This window comes from Ammospiza caudacuta, chromosome 4 (assembly GCF_027887145.1).
Source record: "Ammospiza caudacuta isolate bAmmCau1 chromosome 4, bAmmCau1.pri, whole genome shotgun sequence".
In the NCBI taxonomy this organism is placed as follows: domain Eukaryota; kingdom Metazoa; phylum Chordata; class Aves; order Passeriformes; family Passerellidae; genus Ammospiza; species Ammospiza caudacuta.
This window is the reverse complement of record NC_080596.1, coordinates 31,134,266-31,152,168: the sequence shown is the minus strand read 5'-3', so window position 1 is coordinate 31,152,168 and position 17,903 is coordinate 31,134,266. Positions and strand designations below refer to the sequence as shown.

The 17,903-nt window shown below is 44.4% G+C and overlaps 2 protein-coding genes across 5 annotated transcripts in view; one reads left to right on the top strand and one right to left on the bottom strand.

Moving 5' to 3' along the window:
- The window catches only part of SCLT1 (sodium channel and clathrin linker 1), a 30,195-nt gene extending 28,455 nt beyond the window's left edge, over positions 1–1,740 (top strand). The window contains exon 21 of the mRNA XM_058803970.1: positions 1,495–1,740. Within this exon, the coding sequence (XP_058659953.1) occupies positions 1,495–1,563 (69 nt within the window). The 3' untranslated portion in view covers positions 1,564–1,740. The remainder of the gene's footprint in view (positions 1–1,494) is intronic.
- JADE1 (jade family PHD finger 1) overlaps positions 1,709–17,903 on the bottom strand; it is a 47,016-nt gene continuing 30,821 nt past the window's right edge. Inside the window, exons 6-12 of one of the 4 annotated variants that reach the window (XM_058803967.1) lie at positions 15,115–15,326; positions 13,771–13,938; positions 12,518–12,634; positions 9,766–10,296; positions 8,067–8,184; positions 6,550–7,590; positions 1,709–3,575 (exon numbers count right to left, since the gene is read on the bottom strand). In XM_058803967.1, coding sequence (XP_058659950.1) covers positions 6,683–7,590; positions 8,067–8,184; positions 9,766–10,296; positions 12,518–12,634; positions 13,771–13,938; positions 15,115–15,326 — 2,054 coding nt within the window. In that variant the 3' untranslated portion in view covers positions 1,709–3,575; positions 6,550–6,682. Of the gene's footprint in view, positions 3,576–4,031; positions 7,591–8,066; positions 8,185–9,765; positions 10,297–12,517; positions 12,635–13,770; positions 13,939–15,114; positions 15,327–17,903 lie in introns of those variants that run through there. The other 3 variants (XM_058803968.1, XM_058803966.1, XM_058803969.1) reach the window with 3 other exon arrangements.

Here is a 17,903-nt window from a genome sequence, read left to right as displayed (position 1 = left end):
TGTTTGCTGGGGTGCACCCACTGCAGTTACCACTGGCTGTGTGCAACAGCTGCAGCAGCTCCTGCAGTGGTAAAAATTGTGCAGACAGAGTAGAAAATGCTTGTTTCTTTCCAGGCCATTAGAGAGGTAAAGGAGAGAGAGTGGATCCCTCTTGGTATTCAGTTTTTCCATAGTGTTTCAGCTGTACAACTTGAAGCAAATCCCACAGTGTTTATACGCTGAGTTCAGTTTTTGTGCCAAGGAAGTTCATTACTCAAGTTGGCCTCCTATTAAGTAAAGATGGTCTTTCTGCCTTCTGCTTTTTTTTTTACAGTGATTTAGGAAAACCATTTGCAAATTACAGCTTGTTAATGTGGGTGACCCCATGTGAGCTGCAGAGAGGAGAGATGTTTGGCTGACCTAAATTGCTCAGTTAGGACAAATGGCATTTTTTTTCTCAACAGCAGAGAATAAATGGGCATAGCTGCCAAGCTGTCATAACATAAGCTGTGGTTCCTGGCTCTAAACGCTCTCTGTCATGACAAGGTCTATTCAGCTGCTAAAGATTTGCTCTGAAAGATGAATTTTTATGTTTTTTGACCTCCTGTTTGTTATGTGGGTCTGTTTAGCTCTAATGCTTCTAAGATGCTGTCTTCCCATAAAATCCCAAACATCCTTATGTCACATTTCAAGGGAATAAACTCCTGGCCTTGGTGACCATAGAGGAAGAGGTCTTGCTGTTCCTGGAAACATTGGTAATTAGCTGTTCCTCACCAGGTTTCTCTCAAGGATAACAAAGAGATTTGATGTTGCACAGCCCAAATGCTGTTGCCAGACTTCAGAACTGCTGTGCCAAGCCCCTTCCTTTTTCTCTCCACCCCAAAAAAACACATACTGGCACTGTCCCTGCTCAAAGTCTCCAGTAGTGCTGCAAGCATGTCCCCTCTTCTGAGTCTGGGTATTTATTCTCTCCTAGGCCCCAGAGGGCTGAATGTTCACATGTGAATTCCATCAGAGCAATGATTCTCTCTATTCCTAACCTGCAGGCTGAGGGCTGCTTTCTGCATTGTGTGTTTTCACTACATTATCCACCTTCACTGTAAAATTGTATCAGATATGGAGCTAGACTAGGAGGGAGCCTAGAAATTACACTTCTATTGTGGTCAGTTCACTGACTGTAAATCTTAGCTTATTCTGAAGTAATAGTGACTCAGTAAGAAAGATAAAACATACAAGACAATGTTTGCACAAATTTAAAACACCTATCCTGTAGGTGTCTTTTAAAGTGAGTTCCTGCTACCTATCATCTTGTATTCTCTGGGGTCTGAAATAAGACAAAAGCAGTAGTCATCTACAGAGTACATTGTAAATTCTGCTGTTTATCCCAAATTCACACTGCCTGTGCTTGTTCCCCCTCCTTCATGACACATTCAGTATGGAAGTTCTACTGTTACTCTTACTTTGATCCTACAAAGAATTATTATGAAGCTATCACCTGCTTCTGTTTCATTACAGCTCAGCCTGCTAACTACACAGAATAAAAAAGCTGCTTCCCTGAAGGATCTGGATCTGGAAACTATTTAAACACATGTTTTTATCATTCCTTTATCAACTCCCACTCATGTTGGGAGTTAGGAGGGTTGCTGGAGAAACTTCATATTGGAGCACTACAGTCAAAAGCACAGCAAGGCTTGTAGAACAAATTCTGGTAAGAAAAGGAGTGGGTGAAGATCCTGTCTCTGTATGGACAATAAAGATTGGAAGAAGTCTGCAAAATGTTGTCATTCAAGTCCTTTAATGTAGCAAATGAAAAAAGCTGGCACAGTGCTGTGGCACATTCAGGGTTTTTGGTCTAAAATCCAGTAGCTCCAACTGTGACAAGATTGTGTACAGGGAGTACATAACACTTCTGCTGAAATTCATCTTGGCTTTGCTCATGTGCAGTCAGTATCTTTTTAATTGTTCTGTATAGTGCAGGTAACTTGGGAACAGTTTGAAGATCCTTTGTGAATTATAATTAGACTCATTACAGCATGAGTGCCAGAGTTGCTCTCTGGTTGGTCAGTGTTTGAGTGCCAGAGTTGCTCTTTGGTTGGTCCAGTGTTTGAGCTGCACGATGCCTCTGTTGCCTTCCAGTGTAAAGAATTCAGTTTGGTTTGGTTTGATTGCCCTAAGGTGCAGGTGATAATGAAAATGCTGCTGTGGCTACTCGGCTCATTCCTAAGCTCTGTCATCTTCCTACAGTTGTGCTTTTTCTTCTTAATGTACTATTAATTTCATAATTCTTTTACAATTCCTTGCTTTTCTGTTGGTCTGCTCCCTTGGTTTGGACGTATCTGGGAAATTCCATTCTCTTACTTCAATTTGCACCAGGGTGAAGTCACCTAGCCCTTATGCCCTTTGCAATAGTGGGTTTCAGCTGTACAGATGCCAAGATGTGGGAATCCTCTTGTACATGGGGATTTTTGATAGTTGAGACAGGTCATAGCTATCATTATACAATTACAGCCAAAGTCCATTTTCTCTTTTAGCATATAGTACAAGCATTTGATAGGTGTTGCACTGATTTTGAAGTGCTCACATCTTGGCCTTGACTGACATAATTGCTTGTCCTTCCACTTCAATGTGAAGAGTGCAGTTCTGGTTTCTGACCTCTCATTCAGCTGCTGGGTAGTACTTGATGGAAATGTCTCATTTGTGTCCATGGCAGCGGACCTTCACCATGTTTGCATTTCAGAGGACAGAGTTGAGCTGATCTCCCCTGTGGAAACAAGACTTTGTGCTGCCTCCTGAAATCTTGGCTGTTCAGGTAGAGCCTGCAAGATAGATCCACCCTCAGAAACAATTCCTGCTTGCTGCAGGGAATGCCACTAGTTCCTAGAGTGGTTGCTCTTTCTTCTTGATAGATGCCTGTATCCACTGCAATCTCTAAATCTCAATTTTGGTTAAAAGATGTGGAAGATTCTCCAAAAGAACACAGATACATTTTTCAGACACTCCAAGTGTCTGTTTGGGTGAGGTTTTCATCAATCAGCAGAGTGATACAGAGGCAGGCAAGTGGCAGGCACCTTGTTTCCATTTGCATAATGCACAGCTGAGATGATGACAGGCCACCTGGAAGATTTTGTGTGAGCCATTAATCCCCTTCACTGCTCAAAGGCAGGCTCTGGCTGTCAAGTGAAACCCGGCTGGAAGGGGCAGGCACTCCTCAGGATTTGGGTATTTGTTCCTGGAGGCCCAGAAGGGCACCTGCAGGCTTCCATGTTAATTATGGGAATATTCATTTCACCTTGGGGTGCAGCTCCTGCCTGGTGGCTGTTTGCCAGAACAGGAACTGTAGGGGTGACACAAAGCCAGGGGCAGCAGAGCAATTCCAGCAGATGACACAGCAAAGGAAAAGATTTCTGTCCTGGTCACAGAGAGGAATGTGGTGACATGGAGCTGATCACACACCCAACACCTCCTTTATTTCCCTGAGGTGGCTAGAGGAAGCTGCTCCTAAATTGGGAGATCTGTTTTTTTCAAGATGGATCGCTCAGGGTGTCCTTTCACAGCCTTTTCTTGCTCAGCACCAAGTCCATTCCATGTTTCTGCACCTGGAATTTAAAGCAATCCTCATCTGGAAATCCTGCTGTACAAGAAAATGTTCCCTCAGTAATGCATGACCCCAGCCAGTTCAGAGTGTGGATGAACTTTCAGCCTGATTATCCCCAAGATCCACAGGTTCAAACCTCAGGTTCCTTTTCCAGTGGAACAACTACAGAGATCATGGACTGTGCAAGGACATCCTCTGTCTACAAATGTAAATCATTTGAGGTAAGCAGCATCTCTGTGAGGATGCCAAGGGGAAAACCACTCAGTGTGCTGCTGATGGGATGGGCACAACTGTCAGTAACAAAGAAACCTTTAAAACCTTAAAGATTTACAAAATCTTGCAGCTGCAATGTGATACCTGTACTAATCCATGAAAGCTGTTCAGACCATTGCAGTGAAGTGTTTTTGTAAGAACCCAAATACAAATACAGGGAGGTCTAAACCACTGCTGCCAAGGATACTGCAAAAATGTACAGCATTTATTCACATACAGACAAAAGGCACAATTCTACTGAATATTTTAACAAAAAATACAGCTGTTTCAACTAGGTCTTTAGAAATACTTCAAAAAAGGGAGAAAATAAATACAGGATTGGGCCATGTAATATAAAATAGTCATCTCTACATATATTTTTTTATTTCTGTTTCTCTTCATGCACCTTTTTTTTAATTAATTTCAGCTGAATGGACACCAAAGCTAGGCACATAGTGAAAAATCTGTACAAGTTTTACAAATGTCATCACAATTGTCTCAAACTTCTGAAATCAAGATTTGTACACAACATGAACCCTTCATTTAGATCTGTGTGAGTTTATAACCTAACAAATGGCATTCCAGGCAACTCTACAGACGTTCAGCTAGCCTACGGTTGGACAGAACACACGGATCATATCAAAGATCTCTTGGTCAGTCAGCACAAGGAAAGGTCACACTTGGAAACAGAAATCCAGCAAATCCCAGTAAAACACAGGGGTGGGTTTGTCACTGCAGTACCTGCAGCACCTCCTGCTGAGGGCTAAGCACAGGGACAAAAGGAACTTACAGAGCTGCTCGTACCGCAGCCTTTTTGGTTTGGGGTCAGCTCCACTGGAAACCTCCCAAAGCTTCCTGCCCTCAGTGCCAGGGGACACAGCAGCTAAGGCATTCACTCTGCACAACACAAGTATCATCATATAGTGCAAATTAACAAGGTACCTCTGTCCAAGGGGGTGAGGTTAAAGGTTTACTCAGAATCCAAATTTAGGCTATTCCATCTATGGCTTGACAATTCCTGTGTGGTCATGAGCTTCTTTCTTACAGAAAATACCAGTGCCTGTCTGGAGAATGTTGCTGGATGTTGAGTAGAACTTACTGGCTTTTACCTTTTCTCTGTCTGCTGTTCATACTTTGAAGACATGGCTATGTAACCTCAGTCACCAGTGCCCTGCCTGACTTTCACCTCTGTAAATCATGTCCTTATTCTTGGGACTTGGGACCAGCAACAGGATTTTGAAAGTGTATTATCTTACATAAAATTCCCCTTGCTCAAAAGGTTAAGACTTCAGAGTTTTAAAAGAGGGATGCATTCTGGTGAAATATTTAATTGATAACATTAACTTGCATAGCAAGATAGGGTGTTAAGCCTTTTTTACTTTTTAATTGAATCCTCAGTCCTATGGCAGAGGAATTCTGTGTTGTCAGTGCTCCCTCCTGGGGAGGCAAGGGTCAGGCATTCCATGGTGAGTGGATGCCATAACAGCAGGCTGGGAGTGGGAAAGGGGAGGAGAAGGAGGTTCTTTATGCCTCTCTTTAACACATTGCTGCTGCTGCTTTTTCACCAGTACATACCTCTCCTACATCTATGAAAAATTCCAGAATGGACAGGCTCTTAATGCTCCACTGCAGTGTGTGCACTCAGTACAAAACAACAGTATCCTCACAACCTGTTCATGTTATTGCTCACAGCTTACTCATTATTGCCACTTGCAATTATTAAAAAAGTACACAGTCAGAATACAAGTTCCCTTTTCCATCAAATCTAATCCATCATAGAATGAAATAGTTTGTTCTTTGCTTGACTGTAAAGAGCTAATCACAATGTATTGCCTTTGAGTTTTATTCTATTTAAAAATATATATTTGTGTCCATTTAAAGCAACCTTTTAGTGTCATAAGCCTGACTCTCCCAGTACATATCATTAGTGCATCTGTGGTGGCCTTTGGGAAATCCTCCTGCCTAGTGCCGTAGAAAACTTCTGTCAGGAACTGTCATCACACTCCCTATGGCAGATGCCTGACCATGGGTGACAGGTTATTCCATGGAGTGCTGGAACCCCCAGACCTGCCCCTTGCTCAGAACTGAGCCATTTGGGAACATCCTTTGTGTCAGTCCCCATCTCAAGCCCTGCCCTGTCCCTTCCTCCTCCTCTTCCTCCTACAGTGCAACAACTGGCTGTGCCTGGTCATCATTGACATGTAAACTCTGGAGCATAGGGAGGGGTTTGAGCTGCCACCCGTGCTCCAACTGAACACAACAGAACACATTCTGCAAAGAGGAGAGAGAGCAGCCCCTGCCCAGGGATGGGGAGCATTTGTCATGGGACTTACCAGTGCAGTGCAGGATGGTCTAACAACCATCTTCCATTCAATACGCATGAGTTAAATTACGAGCTTGTGCTTTTCCAGAAGTCAGGGGGAGGGAGTAAGATTTTCAGTGCCTTTTAGCTAGAAGGGATGAATGCAGCCTGATTCCTCCTGCCCTCCCCCAGCCCCTTGTAAAAGATTTTTGTGAGTTGTGTGCATCCCAACTCCTGTTTTAGTAGCAATGTCACTCTTCTGCTTACTCAAGAAAGTTGCAAATTAGGGAGATTCAACCTTCTCACAGAAATGGGAAGGGTGAGGGGGTGTGGATGGGGCAGAGAGAGGAAAAAAAAACAAAACAAAAACACAAAACAAAATCAAAGAGCTTAAAACAGCTTTAAGTGCATGTAAACATACTTATACAACTCAGGAAAAATGGGCTTCCATTCTGTCAGTCTGTAGCTCTAAGGATGCTCCTCTCTCCCACCGATGGGTAAGGTGGAGTTGGCTTGCAGGCAGTGTGACTCTGGTGTCCCCACCCTGTGTGCAGTCAGGTGGCCAGGATGCTCCTGCGAATGATGTCCGTTCTCCTGCCCATGCTGCTGCTGGGGCTGAGCCTCTGCTGCCTGCACTTCTTCTCAGCCACTTCGGGCTCCGAGTCGCTCATTTCGGCGTCGGGGACGTAGCCATCGTTCTCGCTGTCAGGCTTTAACTTGCTCTTTGTCCTCTCCTTGGCTGCAACTCTGCCCACGCTGCCCAGGTAGGGGTAGCCCGAGTTCTGGCGGCAGGCCTCCTCCAGGCTCTCCCCCTGCTGCTGCCTCTCCCCCTTCTTTGGAATTCGGAATCCGCCCCAGTTTTTCCCCGGGCTCGTGGGCGTGGTAGGCACTTTAACTACTGTCTGATTGGAGTTCACTTTGACCAGACCCCCGTTACATTTAGGCACTATATCCCTCCGAGTGCCAGGCGCTGCTGACCTCCCACCCGAGTGGTTGACAGCCCTTTTGTTTTCCAGTTGCCTCTGAGAGAGTTCCGTGGGTCTCAGGGGTTTGTGGTTGTGTTTAGGAGTCTTTTCCTTCAGCTCTGCCTTGGCCCCCTCGCACTGTGGGCGGTTGTCCCTTCTCTTCCTGTGGTCCGCTAGAACCACGCCGTTCTTCTGCTGTGCTGACCCGACCCGCGTCTCGGCCAAAGGCTTGTCAAAACTGAAAAAGCTGCCTGGAGCTGCACCTCCTTCCCTAGGGCTGGGCTGTGCCAGCAGGGATTTGCTGTCATTCCCAGACCTGTCTCTTACCCTGTCCCTCTTGTGGGGTTTCTTCAAGGAGTGGGCCAGAGAAGTGCCCATCTGCTTCCTGAAGAACGCAGAATGCCACTTCAGGTCCTCGATCTTGGGCGCGTCGGGGCCCAGCGACGGGCTGTTGAACAGCACCGTGCTTTCCATGGAGGAGAAGGAGGAAGGCACACCTGCATGGAAGGAAAATAAGTTCAAGTCAAGCAATCCCACAGCTGTGGAGATAAACACCAGTTTGAAGTGTACCTATTTTAACTCTGCTCCTCATGCCTGACGTGTTCACATCAGAAATGGCTATTTGGCTGCCTGTCCTGTACTTTTAGGTCACAGCTCTGTGGCTATGTCATGGTTTTATCTTCCTGTACCTGGTCCTAATTACACTTGTAGCAAACACAAGTCCTAACACTCCTCTGTCCTCAGAGACAGAGGCAAAAAGTAAACAGCAAGTGGATCTCCCTGATGCTATCTCAAATATGGTTTATTAGTTACTCAATAGTTCAAGGATAATCTGGCCACTGCAGGAATTTTGAAGGTATTCATCTTTCTGGGGAATGAAATGAGAACAAATGAGGCCCTGCTTGTCCTTCACAGCCTGTAAGCAAACCTTGTCCCTGTGCTCTGACACAAGGAAGGGAACACTGAGGCATACCTGAAACTCTTTCTTGTTCCAACTGCTTTGTGTAGCTGTTGAATATCTGTTCCTGAACTTTGCAAACAGATCTCTTGATTTTTTCTCTCCGTGTCACCATGTAAGTGAGGTTACGCACCTGGAAGACAGCAAGGGCGTGGGTTTTACAGGAATTGTATTCCCAGGATATTGCCCTACCTGTGTTTTGAATTAATTCAGCTGGAGTACTACACACCTTTTAAATAAATGGTGTACAATTAAAATTTAAACCATTTGAATTTAAACAATTTAAATTTAACTGCCTTCAACACAATTCTTAGAGAACGAGTCTGTTTAACTGACAAATTATCTGTTGAATTGACAGGCAATTTAATTGACAGATTATCCCATCAGATTTGGAGAACCACAGCACAGAAGAAACTTCTACCAACACCTGAGTCACATACACATGAAAACTAGGGAAATGTTGGAAATCCTAGAATGTACTCAGTATTTAATACTTCCCAGGTGAGGGAATGACTGAGAAGCACAGGTGGATGATTCTAAGGCTCCTCTCTCAGTGGTGCAAGGTGGTGCCCTATGAATTACAACCCTGTGGCCTGATCTGGAGAAATGTAACAAGTGTGTTTGTTTTTGTAAAGGTCCCTTTTTTAAAATCCAAATTATCTTGAACAATCAGTGGGAACAGAGTAATAAAACATTAAAATATTACTAAAATCACGTATTCTGTTTTAACATTATATTTAGAAATTAAAGGACTCACACACAATAATTTAAGATCCAGAGAACATAGTTACAAACTCTAATTATTTAGCTGATCAAAGAGAAGATGACAAGAAAGCCTGAGCACAGGGAGCAGGAACAAAAGATCCCAGATAACAGCTGGGATCTGGACCATCTGAACAGCTACAGAAGGTCCTTGGGCTGGAGTTGAAACCAGGAGAAAAATCAAGAACTACAGCAATTCATTGTAAGAGTAATTAGGCATCAAGATCCCTTACAAAGGATGCAGTACATCCATGAGAACCTGCTGTCCTGATTTAAAGATTAGACAGTATTATGAAAGAGAGGCTCTGGTTCACCTACAGGTTACTGAGGTAGGACCTCCTGAGCCAGCTTTAGTCCATGGCCCACATGAGCCACGTGCTGCAGGGACGTGAAAAACTAATTTCAGTGTTCTTTCTGGCTCTAAGAGCTCTTAAATTACCCCAAAAAGAAAGGAATCCAGGATCAGATGTACTTATTGAAACACCAAACTGATCTTACTGAACTGTTCTTCAAACATTCAAAACCTAAATAAATCAAACATCATTTACCTCCCACACCTACACTGATCATCCTACTCTGGTATGCCAAAGAAAAACAGATCTGCTGCAAAACAAGGTAAGGTTCATCGTCCTTTTCATTGGGTGAAAGGAGCATGGAAAGCCCTTAAAGGCTGAAAATGCTTCAGCTGGGAGTGCAGTACAGTCAGAGTTAATCAGTAAAAAGGCACGAGCGAAAACACGACAGTGCAGTTGCAGGTGATTGAATGCTACACGCCAAGACCCGCTGGCCCCGTGACTGACCTCTGTGTGCAAAGGGCAATTGCTGTGCTCTGGAGAAATTTAGTGTTAATGGCCTTGCCTGACAGCACAGCTCTGAGCTGAGCTGCACTCAGGCTGGGCACAGTGTGGGAACTCAGCTAAGTGTGACCAGCACGGGCAGCGCCGGGGCTTACCCGCTCCAGGTCCTGCCGGAGGTGTGTGAAGAGCTGCAGCCTCCTGAACAGAACATCCTGCTCCCGTTTAGCCAGATTGTCCTCCTCATCCTTCTTTGGGGTAATCAAAGGCTTATTGAAATTGGATTTCCTCTTCAGTTTCCAGTACTGGTAAAGGAATTCCACGGGCTCCTCAGGCAGCCGCAGCACTTTGGCCACTTCCAAAGACTCGACGAAGGTGTAGAACTCGTCCTCCAGCTGCTGGAGCTTCTGCTTGCGGAGGCTGACCCTGTGGGCCTCCTCCTGGTTTTGATCCATGCTGTGGAAAGGGTCCATGTGGGCAGGAAGGGAGGTGTCCTGAATCCCATTCCTGTTCTCCTGAGCTGGGCTTTCACTCAAAGTCTCAGCATCCCCTTTCTTGGTGGAGCTGTGCTTGGGACAGTAGGACTTGAACTTCACCTCGTCGTTCTCTGCCAGGATGGTCTTCATCTCCAAGCCGTGGTCGAAGGCGCACGTGACGTGAAAGGCTGTTCTGCAGTTCTTCACTGAACACTAGAGAACATGAATTACAATTAACCAATTAAATATAAAAGTTAAGAAGCCACACTGCCTAGAACTGTTGGAGAAGTTGGGGCTGCTTTGGAAGAACCTTGTCACCACGCCCTGCTTCTAGCTGCACGTGCTTCCCTGCTCCCTTTAATTGGGGTTATGACTTAGTGCCTTCAGGCCAGCCAACGATCAAGTGGCCCAGAGGGACAGGAGTGTTTAACCCCCTTCCAGCCCCAGCACACTATTCCATGCACAAAAAGCCACAAGAGGAACATTCCCAGTGACACCAGAGCCACTTGTGCACAGCACACCGTTACTGAAGTACAGTGTTCGCCTTTGGAATGTGCCAGCACCAGGGGGAGGAAAAAACATTGTGGTGGCTCCAGGCCAGTCTGAGAGTTTTAATTAAAAGTCTTTCCCAGCACCTGGATCCATGCTATCCAAAAGGCCTCAACCAAAGGGAATTTTTTCCCCATTATCCCAATTTTATAATGTCAAATATTAAATCACTGTCAACCATTACTTCATTTCACAGCCTTCACTTCACCTTGGAGAGGAGAAGAACAGAAAATTCAAATGTTGTCATTTTTCTTCCTACTCAGTGAATTCAGCCATCATAGAGTGATGGGCACTAGTTCAGCTGATTTAGCACTTCACTTCCATTATATCTCATTTCCTTTTGCAAAATTCTATCATACATACCACCAGCCGCCAGCTGAAAGGTTTAAATACATATAAATATGTATGTATACACAAACACACATACATGTGTGTTTGGAGCCACTCACACCTCTGGTGAACAGGATTTGAAGTGGAAATGAGCATTAGTGTTCCTAACTAGGAAACAAAACTATGTTTAACCCAAGCCACCGACCCTGAAAGAGCAATACAGTGCACTGGGATGTTTGCACAGTGCTTTGTAAAGTAGCCAAATCTCTCTCTCCTCTGGGTTTTCCTGCTCAGCAGCCAGATGGCTTATAAAGGTATGGCAGGGTTTAAACTGCACAGGTTTCAAATGAGCAGTCTTTAATAAAAGCAACATATAAAAGGAATTTAAAAATACCGAAGCATCTTTTGCCCTTTCCTCTCCTACTAACACAGGCCAGGAGCATCCCAACTGGAACACTGGGCAGTAGAGAGAAGTACTTTAGCCATAATTGGCTAAATTACTGCAGCTCATGTTTTGTTGGGAGAAGAGAGGAAAGCCTGTCTCACTGGGAGGAAATCTGCTGAACCTGGGGGAATAAGCAATCTTGCTTTTCCCAGCTTACTGCAGCTGCTCCCTGACCAGCCTGACACACTTCCAGCTGCCACTTTTCCTAATTGTTGCGCACATATCAGAAGGTGGCCTGGAGAACAGACAAAAACAGCTTCAGCTACCTAACAGCAGCCAAGAGGAAGGGGATGGCTCTGCAAGGAGGGATTATGGTTGCAAACTTATATGCTGTGGACAGATTTATTTTCTCTAGTTAACACTTACTAGTTCATACATTCCTCACATGGAAGTGGCCTGTGATAGGTTTCACTGGAACTGCTGCTGTGTTGCTGATTTACAGCTCTTCCTGGCAGCTTCAATCAAATAATATGGGGCAGAGGAGAAAAGGGAAATGGGGATAAACTCATTTCAAACAGTGTAGGACTTGAGCCATTTTTGTGTCCTAATGCTGGTCTGACCACCAGGCTAGCCCCAGAAGCAAAAGCTCTACTTCAGCCTCCTTATGAGGCTGTAGTACCATCCCTCTCTGTCTCTGGGAGCTTCCTGAGGATTGTTTTGCTGCTGGAAGTGCTCTGAGGATGAGGAGCATCACCAGAATGCTGAGCTACCTTTTACTGTCTTTTCCTACACAAGCACAACACTGCCCCAAATGGGTCACCTGTCCTCACACTCCCTCATCATTTATTCTCAAGTAAAGGAGATCAACATCTTGTCTGCTGTCCCAGTGTCTCCTCTTTCAAAAATCTGAGGTTTGGTAATATGTTTTCTCAGTCTTTATAGATTTTTAAATTTTTCTTAAAAGGATTATTGAATGGTTTTCCGCTGTAAAGGGTCTACAGGTGCCTTACAGCTAACAACCCAAAATAACTATGCACAAGAAACACTGCCCAGTGTAAAATGCTCTGGTGGAGATCAGGTCAGTGAAGTCCACAGTAACAATGAGAAAACACATTTCCTATCTACTAAAAACTGACAAAACACATGTGGATATTTATGTGGTTAAATTACCTGTATAGAAGCTCCAACTTTTTCATTACAAAGGCTGCACACCAGTGCCCACCTACTGCTGGGAATGTGGGAAACTTTTGTGATGGGTTCCATTTTTTCAGGGCTTCCGATGCTCACCTAAGAGAAAAATGGTCAAAAAATTGGAGTGACTATGACACTGTTAACTAAATAAAAAATTTTATTAGAGAAGTCATATTCCTTGTCTGTATATATAACTTAGTGTGTCCTAAATTCCTCATTTAATCAGGATCTAAAACTCATTTTTAAAAAAAAAAATCAGTTTCTCACTTTGTGAACAAACCAACCAGTTTCAAGGTGAAGCCCACCAATTTAAGATTATCATACAGGATGAACACTTTGAATCTGACAGAATTCCTGTGGGTTCTCATAGTCAAACTTTCCTGATTCACCTTTAATGTTCTGTTTACAAAGTGAAATGGTATCTGGTGTCCTTGTTAAATGAGCTTTGCCAGCAGCAAAGGCCTCATTTTCCAAGGCCTAATTCTGATTGACAGAGGAGATTTAATTAGTTTCTTTACAGGTGAAGCATCATCCCCTGCCACACTTTTTACCTAACCAAGAAGCTTTTATGCTTCATTTTGAAGTTGAATAATGCTTTAAGGAGGTTTTTTCCTCTCCCAGAATCCCAGGAACAGCACCTGTGGAGTCTTTGCTTCTTTTTTTACCAGGGCCAGGATTAAATGAGCAAGACAGTATTTCCTGTTTGCACTCAGAGGTTTATTAGTTTTTATCTATATTACAGTCTCACAAACTGTGACTTCTACAGCACTTCACTCTAACAAACTAAAAAATGCAGCTGTATCTCTCTCTCTCTACAAGGCCTTTAAGGATAAACTGTCCAATTAAGAAATGACACCTAAATTATTTTAACTTTTAACTCAAAAACTAACCACTCGAAGTCCGCAATGCGGACTTTTCTGTCCAATTACACAAAACCACCCAAACCCATGAAGAAGAAGGTGAAGAAGAAGGTGAAGAAGAAGGACCAAACCTCCATCTCACTTTATATATATTACTATATTCTAAAACCTTAGACTCTTAAGTTTTCCACCCTGTGACATGAAACACTTCTATTCAAACTACACGCCCGTAATCCCAGTTATACAATTTTTACAATTCAATTTTGGAAACTTCGCCACGGCCTCAGGTCAAAAGCAGTTTTCTCTTGGGGTTCAGCACAGAGGGTCTGCAATTCTCAGCATTCAGGGTTCCAAGAAGCAAGCAGCACCCACCTCTGGGATCCAGAGAGCACAGCTGACGTGCACCCACTTGGTGCCACTGCGGGTGGGCTTCATGGCGCCGCCCTTCTTGGGGCACAGCAGGCACTTGGGCCGCACGCCCAGCGCGCAGGTGCGGCACAGCCAGCTGCCCTCGGGCACCTTCAGGATCCCATAGCACGCCTGTGGGGCAAAGAGACCACAGCAAACACCTCAGTGATGCTTTCACACAGCCTCACACATCTCTCCGAGTTATTTTTACTCACAGGGAAAAGTGCAGGTTGGTAAATAATTAAGGGCAGGTTTTTCAAAAGGTCGCATCCTTATGGAGCCCTCGATCCCAATTACCATCGGCTTTAACGCACTTAAGTTGCAGGTTTGATGTGGTCAGAGAAACCCTACAGGTCTGAAAAACCAACTTTGCTCAGTGTATCTTGTGGGATAGTCACTTGTACACAGGCCTAGTCCTTTATCACAGAATGCTGAGGTTGGAAGAGACCTCTAAGATCATCAAGTCCAACCTATGCCCTAACACTTCAACTATACTATAGCACCAAGTGCCATGTCCAGTCTTTTTTAAAACATATCCAGATATGGTGATTCTAGCACCATGGGAAGAGCATTCCAGTACTTATTTTTTGGTGAAGAGTTTTTTCCTGATATCCAACCTATACCTTCCCTGATGTAGCTTGAGACTGTGTCCTCTGGTTCTGTCAGTGCTGCCTGGTTGAAGAGACCAACCCCAGCTGTGTACAGCCTCCCTTCAGGAAGGTGTAGAGAGCAATAAGGTCACCCCTAAGCCTCCTCTTCTCCAGGCTAAACAACCCCAGTTCCTTCAAATGTTCCTCACAGGGTTTGTGTTCCAAGCCCCCAACCAGCCTCATTGCCTCCTTTGGATGTACTAAAGCATCTCAACATCCTTCCCAAACTGAGGGGCCAGAACTGGACACAGCACTCAAGGTGTGGCCTCACCAGCACTGAGTACAGGGGGAGGATCACCTCCCTGCTCCTGCTGGCCACACAATTCCTAATGCCATTGGCCTTCTTGGCCACCAGGGCACATTGCTGGCTCATATTCAACCAGCAATGTTTCCAAACACTGAATGACAATAGAAACTTGTTAAAGCTGGGAAAGAACGACAGGCTGATCGGAAGGCACTTGCCAGAGTAAGAAGCATCCATGGGAACAGGCTAAAACTGTATATTTTACATTAAGAACATTTCTGAACTACCACAGAAAGGTGACACACAGCAGTGTTTGCTTAGCACAGCTCTCTGGAATAAACCCCACCTGTGTCCCTACTGATTGCTCATTTTTAGGAAAGTTTGCTACCATCTGACACCGTGCTGCTGCCATACCTGGTGCACACAGATATTGCATTTGTCACAGAACACCATTTCATTGCCATCCTCTCCATCTGGAGACTGGCACACGTCACAGACGACGTCCTCGTCATACTCGATGCCCAGCCCTTCCTCCGTCTCGATGGCGTGGCTCATGTTATCGTAGCAGCGCTGCTCAAACTCCTCCATCACCCTTTCCATGGTGTACTCATCCAGCTCCAGCATCCCTGAAACACAGCAGCTGTTCACATACTTGGAGAAAAGAGTGATAACCAACACCACAACCAGCTCCACCTTCTTTCTGAAGAGCCAATCCCCATGCAGACACGTTTCATTCCTGTTCCAGACAATCATGCCTGTTCCAGCATAAACCAGGGAAACTGTTAAAAAATGGCAAAGCTGTCTTATAACTGTATTAAACTAACAAAAGTGGAGTGTCCAAATCTTTCAAATTCTAAGAAAAGCTTTCCAAGACTGATTTTGTCCTAGTTTTGTTCTCATTTTTCCTTCTGGGACAGCACCATCCAACCACCAGAGCTTTTGCTCCAGTTCTGCCACCCAGATGTTGACTCTTTGATGAAAGATTTGGAAGTATTTTGAACCAAAAGTTATGGAGCAGGGGGAGAAAATACATGAGAAAACCTGCTATGATACTTGGAGGGAATCTGCAATTTCTAACAACAGTTGTTGGTTTATCACAAGTTCCAACCCCAACAAGATGCAATCCCAACTGAGGTCTCCATCAGAGGCTACAACAATAAATTAATTTGTTTTAAAAAGTGAGAAACTGTAATAAAAGCAGCATCAAAATACAGGACAATAACTAAATGCAATATCTAAACTGAAATTTCCTCTTTTCCAACAGCATCCATCAGAAAATTATTCATGACACACAGTTACAGACCCATTATGTTGTGGTATTTTATAGTTCAGATGTGTTTAGAAATTGAAAGGCCTCCCTTCTCAAGCAGCTCCCCCAGTTTATATCCTGGGCATGACCTTCTGTCATGGAGAACATCCCTTTGGTCAGTTTGGGTCACCTGTCCTGGATGTGCTCCCTCCCAGTTGCTTTTGCTCACCTGCTCCCTGACAAAGCATGAAAGAAAAAAGGAAAGAACAAGGAAAAAAAAGCCCCTGACTTAGGATAGGAACAGACCCCAAAATATCAGTGTGTTATCAACACCATTCTCATTACAAATCCAAACCACATCACCTGGTAACAGCTACTGAGAAGAAATTAGCTCTGTCCTAGCTGAAACTAGTACAGAGAGGAGATGGCAACCTCAGGATGGCTGTTTTAACAAGAAAACTCTCAGCTTTCCCTGTGAAAAACTGAGCCAAAAAATCCCACAAAACAAAGAATAAAAACCCTCTCTAGCTCCTCCAGATCAGAAGACAAACACTCCACAAAAGTACTTCCAGCTTCCCTTGCTGACAGGTAAATCCTTGCAGCAGGCATCAGTGCATCCCATGCTACCCAAACTGAGCAGTGAAAAGCAGCAAGAGGGAACATCCAAAATCCTGCTGATGAAAGGATTTTGCCCTGCAACCCAGAACTGCTGCACCAGCAAAGCAGATGATGGCAGGTTTTACACCAGCTTCCAACTGAATCCTATCTACTCTCACTTTGTAAGTGACCCTTGGAGACGTGACTGACTGCCTGTGTTGAGTTTTTAGGGTCCCCAGGACAAGGGAAGAGATGAATCTGATTCCATGCTCTCAGCCATGAAGGCTGATTATTATATTGTATTGTATTAATGCTATACTAAACTATCCTAAAGAAAGAGAAAGGATACAGACAGAAGGCTTAACAAGAATAAATGATAAAACTCATGACTGACTCCTCAGAGTCTGACACAGCTGATGGTGATTGGTCATTAAGTAAAAACAACTCACATGAAAGCAATTGAACTTGCACCTGTTGGTAAACAATGTCCAGACCACATTCCAAAGCAGCCCAACACAGGAGAAGCAATCAGATAATTATTTTTTACATTTTTCTCTCAGGCTTCTCAACTTCCCAGGAGAAGAAATCCTGGTGAAGGGATTTTTCAGAAAATATGACAGTGACAGGCCTGTGCATTTGCAAGGGTCACAGAAAGGGGAGCAGGAGCTGCAGCTCCTGTTCAGATGTTCACAGTCATCCTTTTACAACAACCACTACATGTTCTCAGTACCTGAAGCACTCCTACAGGGATCAAAGGAAACACAGGGAACTCATGGCCCCAGGGAGACCATAAGGAAGTGCTCCAGGTGCAGATCAGGAAGCAGCTCACTTTTCAAATGCCCATTTGTAGCATCTGCAGTGTGGAGTGTCTGACCAAGCACCCATGTACATCTTTCAAGACCCCCAACACACTGTCTGGTACTGACATGAGCATTTCCTTCCCTCTGCATACAGCAGAACTGAGTGGGTAATGATTTAGAGCAAACAAACCCCAAAAAACTACACCAAAACCTGAGATCCAACAAATTCTAGCTGTTCAGTGTGCCATGTGCAGCATGTACCCTTAAAGGTTATGCTGGTGTAGCAGAATGGGGCTTCCCTGCAAAGGTACAAATCTGCCCCTCTTGTGCTGCTCACACTCCACTACAGGAGCCTTCATCTGGTTTTGGCAAAAAAACAGATAGACTGGATAGAAGGATACCAAAGAAACATTTAAAAGGACATTTTTCCCCCAAGGAAAGCCAAGGGAACTTACTGCTGCTGTTCTCCTGAAGATAACTGGAAAGGTAACCTAAACTCTGGAACCATAAACTGAAACCCTCTAAGCCCAACACTAAACCTGAGCAGGGCTGATGTG